Source organism: Schistocerca nitens, chromosome 2 (assembly GCF_023898315.1).
Source record: "Schistocerca nitens isolate TAMUIC-IGC-003100 chromosome 2, iqSchNite1.1, whole genome shotgun sequence".
In the NCBI taxonomy this organism is placed as follows: Eukaryota; Metazoa; Arthropoda; class Insecta; order Orthoptera; family Acrididae; genus Schistocerca; species Schistocerca nitens.
This window is the reverse complement of record NC_064615.1, coordinates 1,026,418,075-1,026,441,462: the sequence shown is the minus strand read 5'-3', so window position 1 is coordinate 1,026,441,462 and position 23,388 is coordinate 1,026,418,075. Positions and strand designations below refer to the sequence as shown.

Here is a 23,388-nt window from a genome sequence, read left to right as displayed (position 1 = left end):
GTTTAACGCCCGCTCCATTTCCCTATGCACAGCTACCAAATTATTACTTTGAACATCTGTTAATTCATTACACAGTGGTGCTGGCAAGCTACGCTCGTCGTCACTATTATTTCTCAGTTTGCTTTGGAGCCTAGTGTTACGTTTTTCACACGCCATTATTGTCACAGTATTTCACACGACAACACAGAAAAACACAATTTGAAGAGCAAAAATAAGAAAACACATTAACATAGCACTGAAAATAATATCTAGTTAATTGCAAGCGCAGCTGCGAAATACTTGCTGCAAATCTACATGCATGCCACAACTGTTTTACTGTACAACAATGAAAAACTACAACTACAAAGGAAATTATCTCTATAATTACGCGCTAGCAATAAACAAAATCTACACTAATTACACAAACTACAAGGAAAAAATCAGAAGATTCCAGTGAGGTATCCTCGGCTAAGGGTCGACATATGTAACTTCCCCTTTTTACAATTTATAATTACGACTGTGCTTAACCTGACACACAATATTTTTTTTAGCGCAACGCAATCTGACTTTCAACACACAATGTTTTGTTAGCGCAACGCAATCTGACTTTCAAAATTCTCTACAAGAGAATGCCCCTGACTAACATTAAACTATACCTTTCACAAATCACTTACCTCACAAAAATCTTCGCTGCTCAAGCTACTGCAATACAGCGAGCGCCACTACTGCCAGCTAAATAAAAGATTCAAACTATGGAAGGCACTAACTACTGATAGGGATAGTTAGCAAATGAAAGATATTAATAGAGAACAAACAATGTATTTACCTTGATATCATGACAAATTACAAAACTCCGCCATCTCTCTCCCCACATCCACCACTGCTGGCGGCTCACCTCCAACTGCGCAACGCTACGCGCTGTTCACAGCCAGCTGCCTAACACTACAATGGTTGAGTATTACAACAATGCAAAGCAGCCACAGACTGCACACAGCACAGCCGGTGATTTTCATACTGAGGTGGCGTTACCAATAAAAAAACCTAAACAGCCTACTTACACCTTTAACTGACGAGATCCTGTAACAAGAAAATCACGTCAGCTGAAACATTCCCTTAGAAAAATTTATGAATGATTGTGCTAAGAAACCTCTTACATTATTTGATTTTCAAACAGCTGAGCAGAACTGAACGTACTCAGACATTTCGCTCTTTACGTATTCTGATCAACACTAAACTGACACACAATATTTTTAGCGCAACGAAATCTGACTTTCAAAAATCCCTACAAAAGAATGGCCCTGACTACCAATAACTTATACCTTTCACAAATCACTTACCTCACAAAAATCTTCGTTACTCGAACTACTGCAATACAGCGAACGCCAATACTGCCAGCTAAATAAAAGATTCTAATTACTGAAGTCACTGACTACTGATAGGCATAGTCAGCATATGAAAGATTTTGATATAGAACAAACAATGTATTTACTTTAATAATTTTCCAAAGTCATCATATACAGGGTGAGTCACCTAACATTACCGCTGGATATATTTCGTAAACCACATCAAATACTGACGAATCGATTCCACAGACCGAACGTGAGGAGAGGGGCTAGTGTAATTGGTTAACACAAACCATAAAAAAATGCACGGAAGTATGTTTTTTAACACAAACCTACGTTTTTTAAATGGAAACCCGTTAGTTTTGTTAGCACATCTGAACATATAAACAAATACGTAATCAGTGCCATTTGTTGCATTGTAAAATGTTAATTACATCCGGAGATATTGTAACCTAAAGTTGACGCTTGAGTACCACTCCTCCGCTGTTCGATCGTGTGTATCGGAGAGCACCGAATTACGTAGGGATCCAAAGGGAACGGTGATGGACCTTAGGTACAGAAGAGACTAGAACAGCACATTACGTCCACATGCTAACACCTTTTTATTGGTCTTTCTCACTGACACACATGTACATTACCATGAGGGGTGAGGCACACGTACACACGTGGTTTCCGTTTTCAATTACGGAGTGGAATAGAGTGTGTCGCGACATGTCAGGCCAATAGATGTTCAATGTGGTGGCCATCATTTGCTGCACACAATTGCAATCTCTGGCGTAATGAATGTCGTACACCCTGCAGTACATCGGGTGTAATGTCACCGCAGGCTGCCACAATACGTTGTTTCATATCCTCTGGGGTTGTAGGCACATCACGGTACACATTCTCCTTTAACGTACCCCACAGAAAGAAGTCCAGAGGTGTAAGATCAGGAGAACGGGCTGGCCAATTTATGCGTCCTCCACGTCCTATGAAACGCCAGTCGAACATCCTGTCAAGGGTCAGCCTAGTGTTAATTGCGGAATGTGCAGGTGCACCATCATGCTGATATCACATACGTCGACGCGTTTCCAGTGGGACATTTTCGAGCAACGTTGGCAGATCATTCTGTAGAAACGCGATGTATGTTGCAGCTGTTTGGGCCCCTGCAATGAAGTGAAGACCAATGAGGTGGTCGCCAATGATTCCGCACCATACATTTACGGTCCACGGTCGCTGTCGCTCTACCTGTCTGAGCCAGCGAGGATTGTCCACGGACCAGTAATGCATGTTCCGTAGATTCACTGCCCCGTGGTTTGTGAAATCCGCTTCATCGGTAAACAGGTAGAACTGCAACGCATTCTCTGTTAATGCCCATTGACAGAATTGCACTCGATGATTAAAGTCATCACCATGTAATTGCTGATGCAGCGACACATGAAACGGGTGAAAGAGGTGACGATGCAGTATGCGCATGACACTACTTTGACTCAGTCCACCGGCTCTCGCAATGTACTGTGTACTCATGTGTGGGTTTATGGCAACAGCAGCTAACACACCAACTGCACCCGCTTCTCCTGTGACGGCCCTGTTACGAACCCGTTTGCGTGCTACGACCATACCTGTTGCATACAGTTGGCGGTAGATGTTTTGCAATGTGCGGCATGTTGGATGCTCTCTGTCCGGGTACCGTTCTGCATGCACGCTGCAGGCTTCAGCTGCATTTCGTCGACACTCGCCACAGATGAGTATCATCTCCGCCTTTTCAGAGTTCGAATACACCATGGTCACAGTTCCTACAACACTACACTATCACAGACGTCTGGTAACACGGTGTACTACATTGGTCTGCGTGCGGAGACGAATCATCATCATCTTGGACAGTTTCCAGCCACTGGCTGGGTCTGTCGGGAACACAAGCCTCTCCATCGTGTTCTGTCTTTCCACCATTCCCCATCTTCCACCTTCGTCCAGTTCTCTCCTCTTCTCATCACACATTCCTTCACTCCCTTCACCCATCTATCTCTTGGTCTTCCTCTGGGCCTCTTCCCCTCCAGTTGCAGATCAAACATCCTCTTTGGAATACTTCCCTCATCCATTCTCTTCATGTGTCCATACCACTGCAGTCTTGATTTTTCTGTCCTGTCCTGTACTGGTTCCTCCTTTAGTCTTTCCCTCACATACACATTTCGCAATCTGTCTCGTCTTGTTACACCCAACCTGCTCCTCTGGAACTTCATTTCACTAGCCTGTATTCTACTTTTGTCGCTTTTGTGCATTACCCATGTCTCACTTCCGTATGCCAATATGGGGACAAAGTAGGTTCGGTATATAATTCCCTTGGATTTCTGTGGCACCTCCTTGCTCCAAATAAGCCCCCTAATGGATTTGTAGAACTGCCCTGCTTTTCTGCACCTTTCATTTATTTCCATTGCGTTTCCCCCCTTACTTTCAATCACGCTTCCCAGGTACTTGAAGTTCTCTACCATTTGTAGTTTTTCCCCTCCACAAGTTATATCCACATTTGGCCTATTCTTCTTCCTTGTTGTGACAATTATTTCACATTTATTTGCAGAGAAATGCATTCCATATTGTGCTGCCGTTGCCTCCCATGCATCTAACTGCTCTTGCACCTCCTTCTCGCAATTTACCCATAACATCAGGTCATCGGCAAAAAGCACTGCTTTCATTTTATGATCTCCAATTGCATCTGATACTTGCTGTAGGATTTCATCCATAACAATAATAAACAATAAAGGCGAAAGTGCACTTCCCTGTCGCAGCCCATTTTCCAGCTTGAACCATGCAGTACGTTCCCTCCCCACTTTCACACAACTCTCACTTCCCTCATACAATTTTCTGACTTTTCGTGTTATCTCTTCATCTATCCCTTTTGCGTTCAGCACATCCCAGAGCTTGTCCCTACAGAGGAGACGAATGCAGAATAACAATAGCAGCAAGCGCTACATGCGGACACTACGACAGCTAGACCAAACCACAACAGTGCACTACAGCCACACTCGTAAACACGGTCGTCATAGTAAACATGTCCCTGCAGATGCTGCCCGCCGACCGTGGCCCGTGTTTGTTACAACACGCAACTGAACGTCGGAGGTTTCAAGTGTCAACTTTAGGTTACAATATCTCCGGATATAATTAACATTTTACAATGCAACAAACGGCACAGATTACGTATTTGTTTATATGTTCAGATGTGCTAGCAAAATTAACGTGGTTCCATTTAAAGAAAACGTAGGTTTGTGTTAAAAATCATACTTCCGTGCATTTTTGTATGGTTTGTATTAAACAATTACACTAGCCCCTCTCCTCATGTTCGGTCTGTGGAATCGGTTCGTCAGTATTTGATGTGGTTTACGAAATATATCCAGCGGTAACGTTAGGTGACTCACCCTGTATATATCAGTTCATGATATCCAATATTACAAATTTACTCTTTCTGACGGACACACGTCCAGATCGTCCGCTCACAAAATTCTGCCCTTTCTCTCCCCACATCCACCACTGCTGGCGGCTCACCTCCAACTGCGCAACGCTACGCGCTGTTCACATCCAACTGCCCAACACTACAATAGGAAATATTGCAACAATGCCGACCAGCCTCAGACTGCACACAGCACAGTCAGTGATTTTCATACAGAGCGCTACGTGGCGTTACCAACATAGAAACCTAAACAGCCTACTTACACAGCGAGTGCCCACATATTTTGTTAGAACCTTATTTTGAAGATACAGTCTAACAAATTCGCTCATCACATTTACACCCAGACGTGTCTTTGTCTACATGATTTGCGTCCTTGGTGTTTATTTGCTTCAAATACTGTTCATTTAGGTACTCGTTCAAAACACTTTTGCAGTTTGATGATATCCTTTTCTGTAGCAAAGTAATAAGCGTCTGTTTGTCTTGAAAAAGTTCATTCAGCCTGGAGAATTGTGGTAGAATCCACTGAAGAACATAGAACTTTCCTCTATGCATTATTCATTGCCATTACGATAGCGTCTGCAGACAGCAGACGTTCTTCGAAGCACTCCCTGTGAAGTAGTATTTTAGGGGTTCCCATTGTTCTATAATCCGGTCAGCCACTTGTGACAAAGATAGCCAACTGGTCTGAGATGGTCTGAGAATTCTATGAGAGTCTGTATTCCAAAACTCCTGGAATTCCTTGAGCTGTGCTTGACGTTTTGCACGACTTTTGAACACACCACGTATGTTACTGCACAAATAATCAAGGACTGTAGGTAACATTTTACATGCTTCACTTGCGCGTATTTGCAGAGAACGGCATATACACTTTACCAAAGGCGACAACTGAAGTTCATTCTCCATCCTCTCTGCCACACCGGTGTCCCGCCAAACATAATGTTGCGCCCGCCTCTACTACATTATACTCTTAATATCAATGTCTGCATCTTCGAATACAGAAATGACTATTGTACAGCCGTTCTGCAGTAGTACCTAAATGAGAGTCTTCAGTGTCATCATGGGAGTACACCTGCGCTAACTTCAAAAATTTAGCCTCCACTTTTCTCGTCGCTGTAGTACCTCACATATGCACAAGCTTTTTATGTAAATGATATCAATGGACTCGTCACTCGTGATGTTGAACTTCACATTGTTCTAAACGTCTGTTAATTCTCCACTGGCGCACTTACTAGTCACATTTTTCACAATATTTGTGGCTTTAGTTTCAACTAATGTAACTAAACAATTTTAGAGTCACTGTAATTACTCTCCCCGAGAGCAAATGGTTTAGGTGCAAGTCTTACAACAACATTACTTTCTGGCCGAAAAGCACAAGGACGTACTTCTGTTCCTTTTCCTCCGATGCACGTTTCCTGCTGTCACTAGTTGAAGTGCTGCACTGAAACAAAGTTCCCTCAGCCTGTCCGAAGCCAAGACCTTTTTTGCTTAGCAACTTTCGTATGGTTTTTCACTACTGATAATTCTGCTGTAAAACCAGATTTACACAACACACACTGCCCCGGAGAAACTTGGTCTTTAAGGGATTCAGTCCAACCACGGAATTCTGTATTTTGTTCACTTCTTTTCGGTACTTACGTTTTCTGCACACGGTTTCGTTGAGCAGCCGCCCATCATTCTTTTCCTTTTTGTTTTTTCTTGAGTTACACAGCTTTTCTCTTGCCTATTTCCTCAGCACTATCTCTTCCGGAATAACATGTTGTGGTAAACAATAGTTCAATTGTAGTTTTAAACCACCATACCCGTATAGGACCTCACGATTAGTAATCGGACTGAAAGTGTGAACGTACTGACGAAAGGCGCGCCATGACAGCAAATGGCAATTACTATTATTATTGCCTGAGGTTTGCCTGACTCTGTAATTCCAGTCCACTGATTGAATATTATCTCCGGCCGGAGTACAGTCAGAATTATTTATTTTCGTTTCATTTCGCTGTGACAAGCCAGAAAGGAAATTGTCATGTTTAGCCGGTATCGTTGAATATAATATCGTACAAGCGTTGAAACTGTTGTATGCCCCACAATTGTACGAGTTAGTAACCCTTTGCGCAGCCTTGTTGTCGCCTTGATAACACTGTGCACGATAGTTTGTAGTCAAACAATGGAAAATCCTAGATGAAATGTAACAATATCACACACACACACACACACACACACACACACACACACACACACACACACACGTTCGTCTACTTAGCTGAGTAGTTACGTGCTTGCCTACCATGCAGCGCACCCGGGTTCGACTTCCGGTCGGGTTGGAGAGTTTGTCCGCTCGTGGACTGAGTGTTGTCCTCATGCTCATTTCTTAATCGCCGACACCCAAGTCGCCCAACGTTGCGTCACCTGAAATAGGACTTGCAACCCTCCCCGCCAACAATGCCACAAGATCATTCTCTTTCAAACGCGCTCTCACGCAAACGCAACTCATAGACACATGATCACCGTGTGTGGCACCTGAAGCCAGAGTGTGGCCTTTTTGGCCGAAAGCTCTCTTTCCAATAGTCCTTTTGTTGGGCTTATCTGCGACTCAGAATCTCCGCTATGTGGTGAGTAGCAACTACCCTTTTCATAATATTGTTACAGTTGGTAGTCAGTCACTCTTGTAGCGAATAATGTGATTGCTGTACTCCATATAGTAACATCATTTGAATAACATTATGATTATTGCTAGTGACTTAAGGGGACCTGGTCGTGAATGGGCTGTATTTTTATACCTCGCTCTCAGTGCACATTACTTTTTATCGACAATGCGGAGAAAGTTGTGATTTTTTACCAGCAATGAATGACTTTAACTCAAGCTGTAAAAGGAAATTTATTGAAATATCTGTATACAGGGTGATTCAAAAAGAATACCACAACTTTAAAAATGTGTATTTAATGAAAGAAACATAATATAACCTTCTGTTATACATCATTACAAAGAGTATTTAAAAAGGTTTTTTTTCACTCAAAAACAAGTTCAGAGATGTTCAATATGGCCCCCTCCAGACACTCGAGCAATATCAACCCGATACTCCAACTCGTTCCATACTCTCTGTAGCATATCAGGCGTAGCAGTTTGGATAGCTGCTGTTATTTCTTGTTTCAAATCATCAATGGTGGCTGGGAGAGGTGGCCGAAACACCATATCCTTAACATACCCCCATAAGAAAAAATCGCAGGGGGTAAGATTAGGGCTTCTTGGAGGCCAGTGATGAAGTGCTCTGTCACGGGCTGCCTGGCGGCCGATCCATCGCCTTGGGTAGTTGACGTTCAGGTAGTTATGGACAGATAAGTGCCAATGTGGTGGCGCTCCATCCTGCTGAAATATGAATTGTTGTGCTTCTTGTTCGAGCTGAGGGAACAGCCAATTCTCTAACATCTCCAGATACTGTAGTCCAGTTACAGTAGCACCTTCGAAGAAAAAGGGACCAAAAACTTTATTGGCTGAAATGGCACAGAAAACGTTCACCTTAGGCGAGTCACGTTCATACTGAGTTGTTTCCCGCGGATTCTCAGTGCCCCATATACAGACATTGTGACGGTTGACTTTCCCGTTAGTGTGGAAAGTTGCTTCATCACTAAACACAATCTTTGAAACGAAAGATTCATCTGTTTCCATTTGTGCAAGGATGAAATCACAGAAATCGATTCTTTTAATCTTATGAGCTGCAGACAGTGCTTGAACCAATTTCAGACGATAAGGTTTCATAACTAACCTTTTTCGTAGGACTCTCCATACAGTTGATTGTGGAATTTGCAGCTCTCTGCTAGCTCTGCGAGTCGATTTTCCTGGGCTGCGAACAAATGCTTGCTGGATGCGTGCTACATTTTCATCACTTGTTCTCGGCCATCCAGAACTTTTCCCTTTGCACAAACACCCATTCTCTGTAAACTGTTTATACCAACGTTTAATACACCACCTATCAGGAGGTTTAACACCATACTTCGTTCGAAATGCACGCTGAACAACTGTCGTCGATTCACTTCTGCCGTACTCAATAACACAAAAAGCTTTCTGTTGAGCGGTCGCCATCTTAGCATCAACTGACGCTGACGCCTAGTCAACAGCGCCTCAAGCGAACAAATGTACAACTAAATGAAACTTTATAGCTCCCTTAATTCGCCGACAGATAGTGCTTAGCTCTGCCTTTTGTCGTTACAGAGTTTTAAATTCCTAAAGTTGTGGTATTCTTTTTGAATCACCCTGTAGTTTAAGAATTACAGTATTTTGCCTGATAGTTTTTTATAATACATGTTCCCATTCTGGTACCATTTTCTGGTCCATCATCGGTCTAATAGCATTCAACCTGTGGCAGGCTGCTGTCAACAGTCATAGGAACACATTATGCCCCTCGTTTTGTAATTTGGAGTATATCCGAGGAAGTAGAAAAACCCTTATTATACCACATTACTATTTTGTCTAAAAATACCGCTAAATTATATAGAATGACAAACATAGATCATTCCTGCGATGTATTAGGCATAATACAAATATTCTGTCCCATTCTTCAGTTGAGAGAAATTTGGTGAACATGGGTAAAACCATTGTGAAGTTATATATACCTAATGTTCTGAAAATGTAGTTTCGAGAACATGAGAAAAGAATGTTAAGTGTCTTTGACTCATTGTAGGCCTCTTTCAGAACATTCCAGCAGCATAATCTTGATGGCCAGCTGCTTCTTTATCCTCTGTAGACTTTTTCAGGAGCCTTTTCCTTACTCTGGACTCTTTAGTGGTGGCTTCCACAGCCCTTTCAGCTACAACTAGTCGCTGACGATCTATGGCCTATCATATTATTACCTGGTTGGATGTCTAACATGTCCATTACTTTTGTCCTGCTGATTACACCATCATTGAAACAGATGACAGCATACATCACACACATTTTGAGTACTATCCATCCAACAAACACTGTCTTTGGTACTCGTTGCCACACGCAGTTGTTGAAACTCTCATTAGGGTTTTGTGTATGGCCATGTAGACATTTTGTAAGTAATTTTGTACCTTCAAGGTCCCTGTGTATTGGCTTTATTGTTTCCACGACTGTGGCAGGCAAGAAATGTTTAGGATGATATTCCTAGCTTGTCGCATGAGCGTGGCTGGTTTGCAGACATCTGTTCAAAGAGCGTTTAATACCAAATAAACAACTGAAAAGTAAATAAAAAAACACATTTTTTTAAACGGGATAAAATTGTCTTTGAGATGGTGACAAAAAATGTTTTCGAAAATTTCAGTCATTCCACGTCCAGGTCCCCTTAATAGTTACAAGTCTACCTAAGAACCGTAAATATGAAGAAGCAGACTAGAGTGTTGAATTAAAAGTTGGAAGAGGAATTTGTTTTTGTAGAGAGAGTGTTAAATCGATGTGTACTGTGTCAAATAACATTGTCAGAGTTCGACTCCAGTAATTTGAAACACCATCATGACACTACAGACATCTGTAAGTAAGAAGACTGGTGGTGTGTGATGCGTTCTGCGCAGACTCCACGCACTCCAGCCATTACCTGTTCTGGCAACTGGCAATGCTGGGGAAAGTACCACATCGGACCCCTTTTTCAGCTTCTCTCCTTATAAAAAATCATATGCTTAGAAAACTAATGCAGTCGCTACTTTATGTGTTTGCTTTATTCGACATACTGTATAATGAACATTACAGTTGATAAGGGCTTTCACCTATAACTAACGTAAAATTCAACGCCGAATGTTCTGTCTACAGCCTGAAGTGCACACTCAGATGGACGTGGCAGAATGACACTGTTGGCTTAACTAGAATACAGAACATTAAGAAAATGTAAATAAATAAAATAAAACTATGATAAACACCAGTGACATTTCTTGTCAGATCGTCAGCATCATACTATTCTTGCAACTGCAACACAGGGAACTGTTAATAAACCGTGCAGCTGTATTTAGTCCTTTATTATTGGACTACTATCGGTTTCGCGGTACTAAAAGCCACATCTTCAGATGAACATCTGTATAACAATACATCCATAAGGAATAACAACACTGACACATACACTGGTATGGTAAATCATTTTAAGATTTAAAATTTTTTTTTCAAAAATATGAAATACTTTTACACGAGAATATCGAAATGTCAGCACTCAAATGACTAAAATACTTGATCGGAAAAGCTCAGAACTTTTTCATCCTACACTCATAGCTGTGTTTGCCCTACCTACAAGGTTGTACGAAAAATTAATCGGTCATAAAGTAAAGGAACAAAATTGGGCTCAAAGATTGTTGCAGTTCTGATAATTTTAAAATTACAGAAGTTAAAGAAAAACTTCATGATCAGAATACAGTTTTCACTAGGTTTATAGAACCTGGCCGAAACCGAAGCTGGCTATAACTTGGTTTTTCCTATTGCAAAAGCGAAGAAGTCTTACACAAATTGGGCTTTATAAAACAGAATATTGCACAAGTTGTTTCTGTTTTACCAAAACAAATATGCAGGAAATTGTTGATGAGATATCCGGTGCTAGACATTTAACAGAAACAATAAAGATGTTTATGACTGTAACTGAAAGAAAAATGTTCCTATTAGTTTGCAGATACAATACGGTTCACTTTGAACAGTTCCGTAAGTTTTAGGCTGCCAAAGGTAAGGTTATTGGCCACCCCTTATGTAAAGGGGTGTTTGTTTTCACGAGTATCTTCCAGCGTGTTTCCTCGTGTAGGGCCCGCCTTCCGTGCCAGAGAGCTCTAACTCGTCCCGCATCTCTACGTTCCGTCGATTTCGCACCGGTGGGATGTCAGACACAGAGTTGTTGATGCGCGTGTTGCTGCTGGCATGCGGGGAGCGGCTGTATCCAGTTCCCGTGCTGCTGCTGAAGCTGCTGAAGGCCGCGCAGGAAATGGTCGCGCAGATGCTCTTGCGGAGGCGTCCGTTGCACACCACGAAGAACACGAACAGCGCCATCCTGCAGGCAGCACAAAACCTCGTGTTTATGACTGGCTCAGTTTCTGCATGGAAGTGAAGACATGATTTAGTATACAGAGTGGAATAGAGCTTTCGCCACATTAGCGATACACAAATATATCGATATTCTTACCAAAAAGTATCGATATGTACGGCGCGTATTTCCGCCACCAAAATATTGATATCGAAATGGCAATATCGAGTGCCGATATTTTCATTTTATACAACATTTTCTCGCAATTATAGGTAAATCTTTGAGACTGTTATTTTGAAATAGTAGTAGAACATAATTTTACTTTCACTGCGTGAAGGAATCTAAATACTTAAAGTTCTGAACATGGCTGCGTGGTCAGCGACCGTTCAGAAAGTAAAATTAACAGCAATAGCAGCCCTCGGTCGCAACAAAGGAGTCTTTTGAGCTAGGTCTCGGTATTAATAGGCTACGTGACATGCCAGTTTGAGAGTTTTATTTCTGATGAAGGCACTCATAGCAGTGCCGGAAACTAAGTCAAAAGACTCCTTTTTTGCGACTGAGGACAGCTATTACTGTTAATTTTAATCTTACCTTTTGAGCTTTCATCACGTCAGTCTTTCTCTTTCACTGTGTGAAGCAAGTATAGGCGTACAAAGAAGTTCGATTGCACTGGGGGCTGGCGGTGTGAATAGAATAACAAGATTTCCGACTGAAGAAATAGCCGGCCGAAGTGGCCGTGCGGTTCTAGGCGCTACAGTCTGGAACCGCGCGACCGCTACGGTCGCAGGTTCGAATCCTGCCTCGGGCATGGATGTGTGTGATGTCCTTAGGTTTGTTAGGTTTAAGTAATTCTAAGTTCTAGGGGACTGATGACCATAGCAGTTAAGTCCCATAGTGCTCAGAGCCATTTGAATCATTTGAAGAAATAGCACACCAGTTGTATTAAGAATTTTTTTGAAAGCAACTAGTGTGCTATTTCTTCACATCGGCATTCTTCAAAACAGTTACAGAAAATGATGAACGAAAATCTAAATGAAAATTGGTCTTTGAGGTGGGAGGAGACGTGTTAGGGGAAACGCTGACGTAATCCGCGCTCGGCGCTACCAACAGAAACTTGAAACACTCCCTATTAAAGCCTGTCGTTATTGACTAGTGGATTATAGCCTAAGAGTTTAAGATAGTTTGACCGTGAGCAACTGATAAAGGCTGATACGTTAATACACTCCTGGAAATGGAAAAAAGAACACATTGACACCGGTGTGTCAGACCCACCATACTTGCTCCGGACACTGCGAGAGGGCTGTACAAGCAATGATCACACGCACGGCACAGCGGACACACCAGGAACCGCGGTGTTGGCCGTCGAATGGCGCTAGCTGCGCAGCATTTGTACACCGCCGCCGTCAGTGTCAGCCAGTTTGCCGTGGCATACGGAGCTCCATCGCAGTCTTTAACGCTGGTAGCATGCCGCGACAGCGTGGACGTGAACCGTATGTGCAGTTGACGGACTTTGAGCGAGGGCGTATAGTGGGCATGCGGGAGGCCGGGTGGACGTACCGTCGAATTGCTCGTGGGGCGTGACGTCTCCACAGTACATCGATGTTGTCGCCAGTGGTCGGCGGAAGGTGCACGTGCCCGTCGACCTGGGACCGGACCGCAGCGACGCACGGATGCACGCCAAGACCGTAGGATCCTACGCAGTGCCGTAGGGGACCGCACCGCCACTTCCCAGCAAATTAGGGACACTGTTGCTCCTGGGGTATCGGCGAGGACCATTCGCAACCGTCTCCATGAAGCTGGGCTACGGTCCCGCACACCGTTAGGCCGTCTTCCGCTCACGCCCCAACATCGTGCAGCCCGCCCCCAGTGGTGTCGCGACAGGCGTGAATGGAGGGACGAATGGAGACGTGTCGTCTTCAGCGATGAGAGTCGCTTCTGTCTTGGTGCCAATGATGGTCGTATGCGTGTTTGGCGCCGTGCAGGTGAGCGCCACAATCAGGACTGCATACGACCGAGGCACACAGGGCCAACACCCGGCATCATGGTGTGGGGAGCGATCTCCTACACTGGCCGTACACCACTGGTGATCGTCGAGGGGACACTGAATAGTGCACGGTACATCCAAACCGTCATCGAACCCATCGTTCTACCATTCCTAGACCGGCAAGGGAACTTGCTGTTCCAACAGGACAATGCACGTCCGCATGTATCCCGTGCCACCCAACGTGCTCTAGAAGGTGTAAGTCAACTACCCTGGCCAACAAGATCTCCGGATCTGTCCCCCATTGAGCATGTTTGGGACTGGATGAAGCGTCGTCTCACGCGGTCTGCACGTCCAGCACGAACGCTGGCCCAACTGAGGCGCCAGGTGGAAATGGCATGGCAAGCCGTTCCACAGGACTACATCCAGCATCTCTAAGATCGTCTCCGTGGGAGAATAGCAGCCTGCATTGCTGCGAAAGGTGGATGTACACTGTACGAGTGCCGACATTGTGCATGCTCTGTTGCCTGTGTCTATGTGCCTGTGGTTCTGTCAGTGTGATCATGTGATGTATCTGACCCCAGGAATGTGTCAATAAAGTTTCCCCTTCCTGGGACAATGAATTCACGGTGTTCTTATTTCAATTTCCAGGAGTGTATTTTCACAGGGGTTGTTTCGTATCAAATCCAACAAAGCTAATTAGGATGTCAGGCAGCAATAATTGGTACAAAATCATTGTTAATGTTCTACATCTTTTGTTTAAACAGCACGAATGAGGCAGTTGCTCCCTTCGTCGGACAAAGTAATAAAAGTTTACTCATGATAGGTCGCCTCTTAATGTCGTCACACGCCAATAGTCTTCATGTGACACTGAATATACAACCCTCACTGCAATCCAAATCGTGGGTGTCCGGCCCGGTTGCACGTAATCACGGTGCACAAATGAACACATAAAAACATCAAAAAAATCACTCAATTACCGCCATTTACGTATTTGCTGGAGGTCAGGCCCACGGCTTTGGGTGACACATACAGCCGTTAAATAATGGTAAACGAGGTCGCCCATCTTGCCGAAATCCGCCCTGCTCGCTTAGCAGCCAACAACTTACTTGCTCGGTGTCTCAACACTGGCTACCCTCTGGCGCACTGGGAGCTCGACTGTGGCTAGTACCTACTGTGACCCGCGTGAGGCAAAGATATATTATTCTCAGTACATAGAAACTGCAACGTTTAACTTCAGCGCACAATTCTGACATTACAACTGCTGGATCGCTGGCGTTTGCAGAAATGAAAAAAAAAAAAAAAAAAAAGAAAATGACGGAAGTCGTCATGAAGTGTACTGGACAAATTCCATACGTGACGAAACCGAACGACGTACCCATTGGACAACTTTTATTGTGCCATTTACATGTTGTTACCATTGTTGGCAAAGTGGTTAATGGTGATAAGTTCCTATGGGACGAAACTGCTGAGGTCATCGGTAATTAGGCTTACACACTACTTGATCTAACTTAAACTAACTTACGTTAAGGACAACACACATACCCATGTCCGAGGGAGGACTCGAACCTCTGACGAGGGAAGCCGCGCGAACTATGGCAAGGCGCCCCAGGCCGCGCGGCTAACTCGTGCAGCCATCAAAGTGGTTATCGCCAAGCGTCAACGTGCATCGTTTTCCTTTCAATTCTTGCTCTAAGGGAGATAAGCCGGCTGCTAACTTGTTCATGCTAACTTGAATATCTAGTAATAAATCAATGCTCAAATATTTAGCTCTAAAACCGGCAGTATATTTGCAATGTGCATCAGGTATTTTTATAGGCCGGTACATCGATATTTTTACCGTCGATTTATCAATACGTTTTCCCGATATATAGATACATTAGATAAATTTTTCCGGTATATCGATACTATTTTCCGGTTTATCCTAAGTTGACAATGATAATTTTTTAAATATCGATATATAACAATCCCAATATTCTTAAAAATATGAACACCCACAAAAACAGGGTGCTTAATGTACGCTGTGAGCGTTGCTTTTTCCCCGTTTGCCCAGGAACCAACATTCATGGCGGAGCCGTGGGGTGGGAGGGTGGTGGGGGGGTGGGGGGGGACAGGCCGGCTTACACAACTCCATCGGTGTGGCGAACCCGCGCTATGGGCACCTGTTACCCCCACCCCTCCTCGCTCCACTACTTGCTTGCCAAGCGGTTCAGTTTTACACACGCTTTCATGCGTGCGGACTCTCGCAGAGTGCGACCCAACAGCCACGTGGCGCTTTCAAACGGTAGTCTGCTACTTCACAAAGCAGCGCTAGGCGTAGTATCATGTAAAAGAAGCTCATCGAGCTTGCGCTGTGTGATGAGATAGGCTTTTTTCTGTAGCAGTTACGGCGGCAACGACATATGGGTATGTGCCCGCCCGAGTTTATTAATTTTAAATATTGTCGATTTTTTGTGAAAACTACAAATGTGTGTACTTGTTGCTTTTTGATATTACATGAAGGGCACAGTAGCTACGCGGCAGCTGAAAGGATCTCCAACCTCGTACGAAATGTTGACGTCACTGGACGGAGCCTTCAAAGAGACGACGACTGCGGGCAAGAAGAAGATGCCGGAGGCTTCCCCTAGACGCCATGGCGTACGTTAACAAAACAGTGTAAAACTGTTTCAAACTAAAAGTGAAATGATTTTTGTTCAGTTCTATGACAGCCGGCCTATGATAGCCACGCTTGCAGACGCGTGTACACTGATGAACCAAAACATTATGGCCACCTGCTTGTCTACCCGTCTTTTATACGAAATACTTCACCGATTCTGTGTATCAAAGATCCGACGTTTGTTGATATTTTTGTGGAAGTATATGGTATTAGATGTGTACTCACAGGTCATGTAATTCGTGTAAATAACGGGCCGCTCATTTGCATACGCGCAGATGGCGCCCGATAGCGACCCAGATTGGTTACATAGGATTCACATCAGGCGAATCTGGTCGCCAGTACATCAACCTGAGTTCATTATAATGCTGCTCAAACCACTCTAGCACGGTTACGACTCCGAGACATGGACAATTATGCTGCTGAAAGATGACATCGCCATCGGGGAATCACATCATGTGTGAAGGGATGCAGGTGGTTCGCAACTGTCAGCGTGTCTTCGATTACTCCCGCAGGTCCCATGCAAGCCTAGGAGAATGTCTCCAATAGCGTTATAACGTCCGGGCGCGCTGCACGTCTCGAGCCGCCGTTCACCTCAATGACAGTGTTTATGGAGACGACCATCGACCTACTGTAGTAAAAATGTGATTTACCCGAAGCGCCGACAAGTTTCCATTGATAGAAGGCCTACTCCCGATGGTACCATGCCCAATGCAATCGTAAATGACGCTGTCGTTGGATCGGCGTGTGAAGACTTGGGTTTGATCTGCTGTGAAGCTCCACGTTCAACAGTCTACGAGAACGGTGTGCTCCAAAACACTGTTTCGGCAGACATGCCACAGATCACCATCTATTCTACTTTACAGAGCAGACAAGCCTCAGAACCCCATGTTCTGTGAAGAGTCGTGTACGTTCAACCATTTAGCACCTAGTGGTAGTTTTACTATCCACCTCTTCGTCTAGATGCTCAGGACAATAGTGCGCGAACAATCGATGAGCTTCGCCGTTTTCGATGTTCTCGTTTACAGGCTTTTCGTGATATTAATCATCTGTCGATTATCTCAGTGGATTTCCCCATTTGGAGCTGGTGTCTTTGCTAGGGTGATGCCCATCCGTCTTTGCTGCGCTTATGCACTCTTCATAACGCATCACGTGCCCACAGCTTTACCAGGGGCCCTATTCTGTATCTTTTCGCCATTTTGCCGATTGGTTCGGTACGCGAGCGCACCGAACGGTCTTGTTTTCGAAACAGAGACCCAACGGTAAGCCTTTCGAAAGCGTTACCGAAAAGTCCTAGCGAACCGAAACGCTGTTGTCAGTTCTCCTCGTACCAAACAATGAAAAGCAATCTGCCTCAGATCCGCGCATGCGCTGCGCCACAGTAGCACGAACTCTAAGCGCCTAGCAGCCAACACAGGCATGCCATTCTTCATAGTACCGAAAAGTGTGGTTAGAGTACGTAATACTGCTCAAATTTATCTGACCACGAGCTTCCATGAATGCACGACAACGATAGAATATTGACTGTGTTATGGAAACTGTCGTAAATGTCACATTATTCATTTTATTCTCATTCACGTCGACTTCTTGTTTTGGATTTTGCGTTTCGGAATATGAGTTAGGAATGGAGTGTAGTATCACATTGTACACATACATCTACAGAAACACCCGAAAAATTCGTCATTTTTTTCTGTTTTCCGTCGTTCCTTAGTTGCTTCAAAATTCATGGAGGTATGTTCCATCTATGCAACTAATTGAAGGCAGTTTGTTTATTGCCACACGCATTTCGCTACCTTTATTCGTGATGATGCTTCACAAATGAAAGAAGTGAAACAAATATGGGAATAAACTGCCTTCAATTAGATGCATAGACGGAGCGCATCTCCACGAACCGAAAAATTGTTTAAGAGAATGTCAGAGAATAAGAAGATACAGAGAATGTGGTTGCAGCTCGCTCATAGAGATCCAAATGATGAAGTAGCCTACGTCCCTATATGATACAACGATTTGGTTCATAAAAACAAAATTTAAAAATCGCCTTTTCGAGAGCGTGTGGCGAGTGCAGCTATAGAAGTTGGTTGTAGTTTATAATATGCATCTGATGAATCAAAATGTTTCATATATGGTGGTATAGTCTGCAAATATTGTGGCGGGAACATTTCATCTCTGTCTACTGTTGTTAAGGATTCGATAGCAGATAAATACTTGTGACAGGCTAGAGTATGAAGACGATTGCTGCTAGTTTCATTTGGACTAATTTACGTTGTACTCTTAGATTCCTGTCTGATCACACTCTCAGAAATCGCTAAGTATTCTGAAAAAATGGTGAATTATTTGTGACAAGAAGTAGTATAAATATCACTACCAGTTGTTTCATGAACAGTAATTTCATCTTTCATTTCTTAAACATATGGAAGTCACGAAATCGGTGATACTTGTTACTGAGAAAGCGTGCTCTTACTTGTAAATAACAACGAGTGTTTCAGGAAATACTTAACTTTGACGATTAACGAAGCCTCAGAATATGTTGCAAACACAAAGAGGAAAAAAAAATTTCGCTTCCAGCGGTATAGGAACCTAAGCCCTTGGCCACGGCAGTTCGTCGCGTTATCAACTTCGCTACTACAGCGATATACGAACCTACGCCCTTAGCCACGGCAGTTCGTCGCGTTACCAACTTCGCTACTACAACCCTTTGTACTTTATACTTTCTGCCCTTTATTTTATGTAATTCTATTCGAGAGAGACGCATGCTGACTTCGCTGCCGAATCGTGCAGGTGTAAGCCGTAAATGCACGAAATTTTGGAAGGTTTCCTCTATCAGACTTCACAAAATTCCTTTGCATTGTCACTTAAAAGTTTTAAACGCGTTTTGATAATTAATAAGTAAACCATTTGCGGAAAAGAGTACGCGAAGTCAATAGTAATTTCAGCTTACACTCATAAATATTTCTTGATATTTAATGATCTTTAAACTCTTAATTGCATAAAAATAACAGGTACTTTGAGAGAATGTTGACCGAAAAGGTTTTTTTTTCTTTGCATGTTGTAATCATTCACAGTAACAACCTAACGAAACCATATTTCTAACAAAGGAAAATAGTCTATTATGAACTCAATTTCCAACCGGACTTGTCATGTGGTGATTCTTTAGTAACACAGTCACTAAATCCAAAACTAAACCCGATCAATTTGTTTAACATAACAAATTATAGGTGTAAATAAACGACATCTAACGGAACGACAGGGCCATATTGAAATTCAAAACCTCACGGTGCAGTTGTCGAAAAATCAGTGGGAGGACTGTTCGGTAACAGGTCTCAGAAGCTTATTGAAAAGGAAATTCGGAAAAAGAACCGAAAATGACATCACTACTGAGACTAACCTACTGCACCGATCGGTATGAACGATATAGAATAGGGCCCTAGGCGGCATCCAACCTCGTGGTGAGCAGTGGTCGTAATGTTTTTCGTCTTATCAGTATACCTTAAATCACTCTCGCGGCGTTGTCTGCAAATAGTGCTCTGAAATAAAACGTTTTTGTGTCCTCGGAAAAACAGATAAAAGTGTTGATGGGTTGAATTATTCTCGAAATTAATGGTTCAAATGGCTCTGAGCACTACGGGACTTAACTTCTGAGGTCATCAGTCCCCTAGAACTTATAACTACTTAAACCTAACTAACCTAAGGACATCACATACATCCATGCCCGAGGCAGGATTCGAACCTGCGACCGTAGCGGTCGCGCGGTACGAGACTGTCGCGCCTAGAACCGCTCGGCCACCTCGGCCGGCTCGAAATTAACGAATCCAATTTATTTGCACTGAGATGTGTTAGAAGATCACGAAAATGAGTCAATTTTTTCGGAATGGGAATTTGTTGTCTATTACGAAGTCAAAGGAAAGTGGTATTCAATTCCTGACTTAGCGAGATCACAAGAAGTTGTTATGAACTGTGACTTCTGAAATATCTGGAAAGCTTAGGGATCGTGATATGGTAGATCAATCAAAAATTATTCAAGAAGGTCTAAGTGGTGACGAATCACGCAAAATAATTTTATAGACTTGAGAATTTTTCAATTCTCCACGCAGAGATAACTGCACTCGCTGATCTTGGTGTTAACAGTAATCCTCAATCGGAACAGTAACCGAAATAAACTGATGAAGAGTATCTTTCTTTCAAACTCATGTAATTACATTTTGAAGATAATTTTTTGATATATGAACATTATGGAGTGCTCACAGTTTGACTGCTGGAGGAGAAAACAAACTGCCTAAATAATAATAATACTAATCTTCGGGTACACATGTGTGGTTAGACGCGGTCACTTGAAAGAAGGTGGCGGAATTTAGTTTTGCAAACGAGCTACGTAAGATATGCTCGGTCAGTACATTAAATAAGTTACTGTTCCATAATATCCCTATAAAGAGATTGCGATTTAACCAGCCACATAAGAATATCTCAGTGTCGTCCATTGCGACAAAGCGTCAGTTCAAATGGCTCTGAGGACTATGGGACTTAACTTCTACATCTACATCTACATTTATACTCCGCAAGCCACCCAACGGTGTGTGGCGGAGGGCACTTTACGTGCCACTGTCATTACCTCCCTTTCCTGTTCCAGTCGCGTATGGTTCACGAGAAGAACGACTGTCTGAAAGCCTCCGTGCGCGCTCTAATCTCTCTAATTTTACATTCGTGATCTCCTCGGGAGGTATAAGTAGGGGGAAGCAATATCGATACCTCATCCAGAAGCGCACCCTCTCGAAACCTGGCGAGCAAGCTACACCGCGATGCAGAGCGCCTCTCTTGCAGAGTCTGCCACTTGAGTTTGCTAAACATCTCCGTAACGCTAGCACGCTTACCAAATAACCCTGTGACGAAACGCGCCGCTCTTCTTTGGATCTTCTCTATCTCCTCCGTCAACCCGATCTGGTACGGATCCCACACTGATTAGCAATACTCAAGTATATGTCGAACGAGTGTTTTGTAAGCCACCTCCTTTGTTGATGGACTACATTTTCTAAGGACTCTCACAATGAATCTCAACCTGGTACCAGCCTTACCAACAATTAATTTTATATGATCATTCCACTTCAAATCGTTCTGCACGCATACTCCCAGATATTTTACAGAAGTAACTGCTACCAGTGTTTGTTCCGCTATCATATAATCATACAATAAAGGATCCTTCTTTCTATGTATTCGAAATACATTACATTTGTCTATGTTAAGGGTCAGTTGCCACTCCCTGCAAAAAATGGTTCAAATGGCTCTGAGCACTATGGGACTTAACATCTATGGTCATCAGTCCCCTAGAACTTAGAACTACTTAAACCTAACTAACCTAAGGACATCACACAACACCCAGTCATCTCGAGGCAGAGAAAATCCCTGACCCCGCCGGGAATCGAACCCGGGAACCCGGGCGCGGGAAGCGAGAACGCTACCGCACGACCACGAGCTGCGGACCCACTCCCTGCACCAAGTGCCTATCCGCTGCAGATCTTCCTGCATTTCGCTACAATTTTCTAATGCTGCAACTTCTCTGTATACTACAGCATCATCCGCGAAAAGCCGCATGGAACTTCCGACACTATCTACTAGGTCATTTATATATATTGTGAAAAGCAATGGTCCCATAACACTCCCCTGTGGCACGCCAGAGGTTACTTTAACGTCTGTAGACGTCTCTCCATTCTGAGGTCATCAGTCCCCTAGAACTTAGAACTACTTAAACCTAGCTAAACTAAGGACATCACGCACATCCATGCCCCAGGCAGGATTCGAACTTGCGACCGTAGCGGTCGCGCGGTTCCAGACTGTAGCGCCTAGAGCCGCTCGGCCACTCCGGCCGGCAAGGCGTCATCAACACATACACACACACACACACACACACACACACACACACACACACACACATATATATATATATATATATATATATATATATATATATATATATATATATATATATATTGCAACTGTGTAGCCTATCGCAAGCGAGTAAGATCCACATGGACATAGCCCGCCCATGCGGCGAAGTAGTATCGGTGATCTTCGGAAACTTGAGGCACGCAAGGCGAACTTTATTCGTCCTCTATCACGCACACCTTAGCCTAACGAACACCACGCGAATTTCACAAGAGTTTGCAGTGCTGTATATGGACTCCGATCCCCATCGACGCCGTGACGAGAGGCAAGTGGCGTATGAATTTTAGGTCCTATTCGCATTAGACTTCACTGGAACGGAACAGCAGACGACGTCTGTGTCAAATGATGGTTTGTTCGCATTGAACAGAACGTCGGACACATCATTTCGTTTGGCCCATTACTGTACGATGAAAGGGAGGTTGTGTGATACAAATGTGGCAATATACACCATCTGCTCCGAAGCATCTGGACATGTATTAGTGGGTATTAACATGGGGTCTGTCCACCCTCTGTCGTGCCGGCCGCTGTCGCCGAGCGGTTCTAGGCGCTTCAGTCCGGAACCGCGCTGCTGCTAAGGTCGCAGGTTCGAATCCTGCCTCGGCATGGATGTGTGTGATGTCCTTAGATTAGTTAGGTTTAAGTAGTACTACGTCTAGGGGACCAATGACCTCAGCTGTTAAGTCCCATTTGAACCGTCTGTCGTTATGACAGCTCACAGTATTAGTGGACATTGATATGGGGTCTACCCATCCACTGTCATTGTGACGGCTCACACTCTGTTGGCGACACTTCCGATTAGGTGGCTGAATGTCTGCGGAGGAATGACACTCAATTCTTCCTCAAGAACTGAAAACAGAGAAGGTGATGTTGGACGAAGGGTCTGGAGCGAATACGACACTCTAAATCATTTCAGACGTCTTCCAAACGGCTCAGGTCGGAACTTTGACAGGTCAGTCCATTTCAGGAATGTTACTATCAATAAACCATTGCCTCACATATGATACAGTCATCATCTTGAAACTGTTCTCTACTCTGTGCAATACACAATGCTGTCAAATGGGTTCATTTCCACCCGCATTTAGCGTTTCCTTAAGCGCAATAAGAGGACTACAGCCTAACCGAGAAAGACACCCCATACC

General features: G+C 43.7%; 2 protein-coding genes across 2 annotated transcripts in view; both read right to left on the bottom strand.

Annotated features, from left to right (window-relative positions):
• The window catches only part of LOC126237373 (uncharacterized), a 786,945-nt gene that overhangs the window by 8,915 nt on the left and 754,642 nt on the right, over positions 1-23,388 (bottom strand). The gene's annotated exons all lie outside the window — the stretch shown is intronic.
• LOC126237374 (uncharacterized) overlaps positions 1-23,388 on the bottom strand; it is a 274,642-nt gene that overhangs the window by 10,093 nt on the left and 241,161 nt on the right. Inside the window, exon 14 of the mRNA XM_049947459.1 lies at positions 10,732-11,708. Within this exon, the coding sequence (XP_049803416.1) occupies positions 11,432-11,708 (277 nt within the window). The 3' untranslated portion in view covers positions 10,732-11,431. The remainder of the gene's footprint in view (positions 1-10,731; positions 11,709-23,388) is intronic.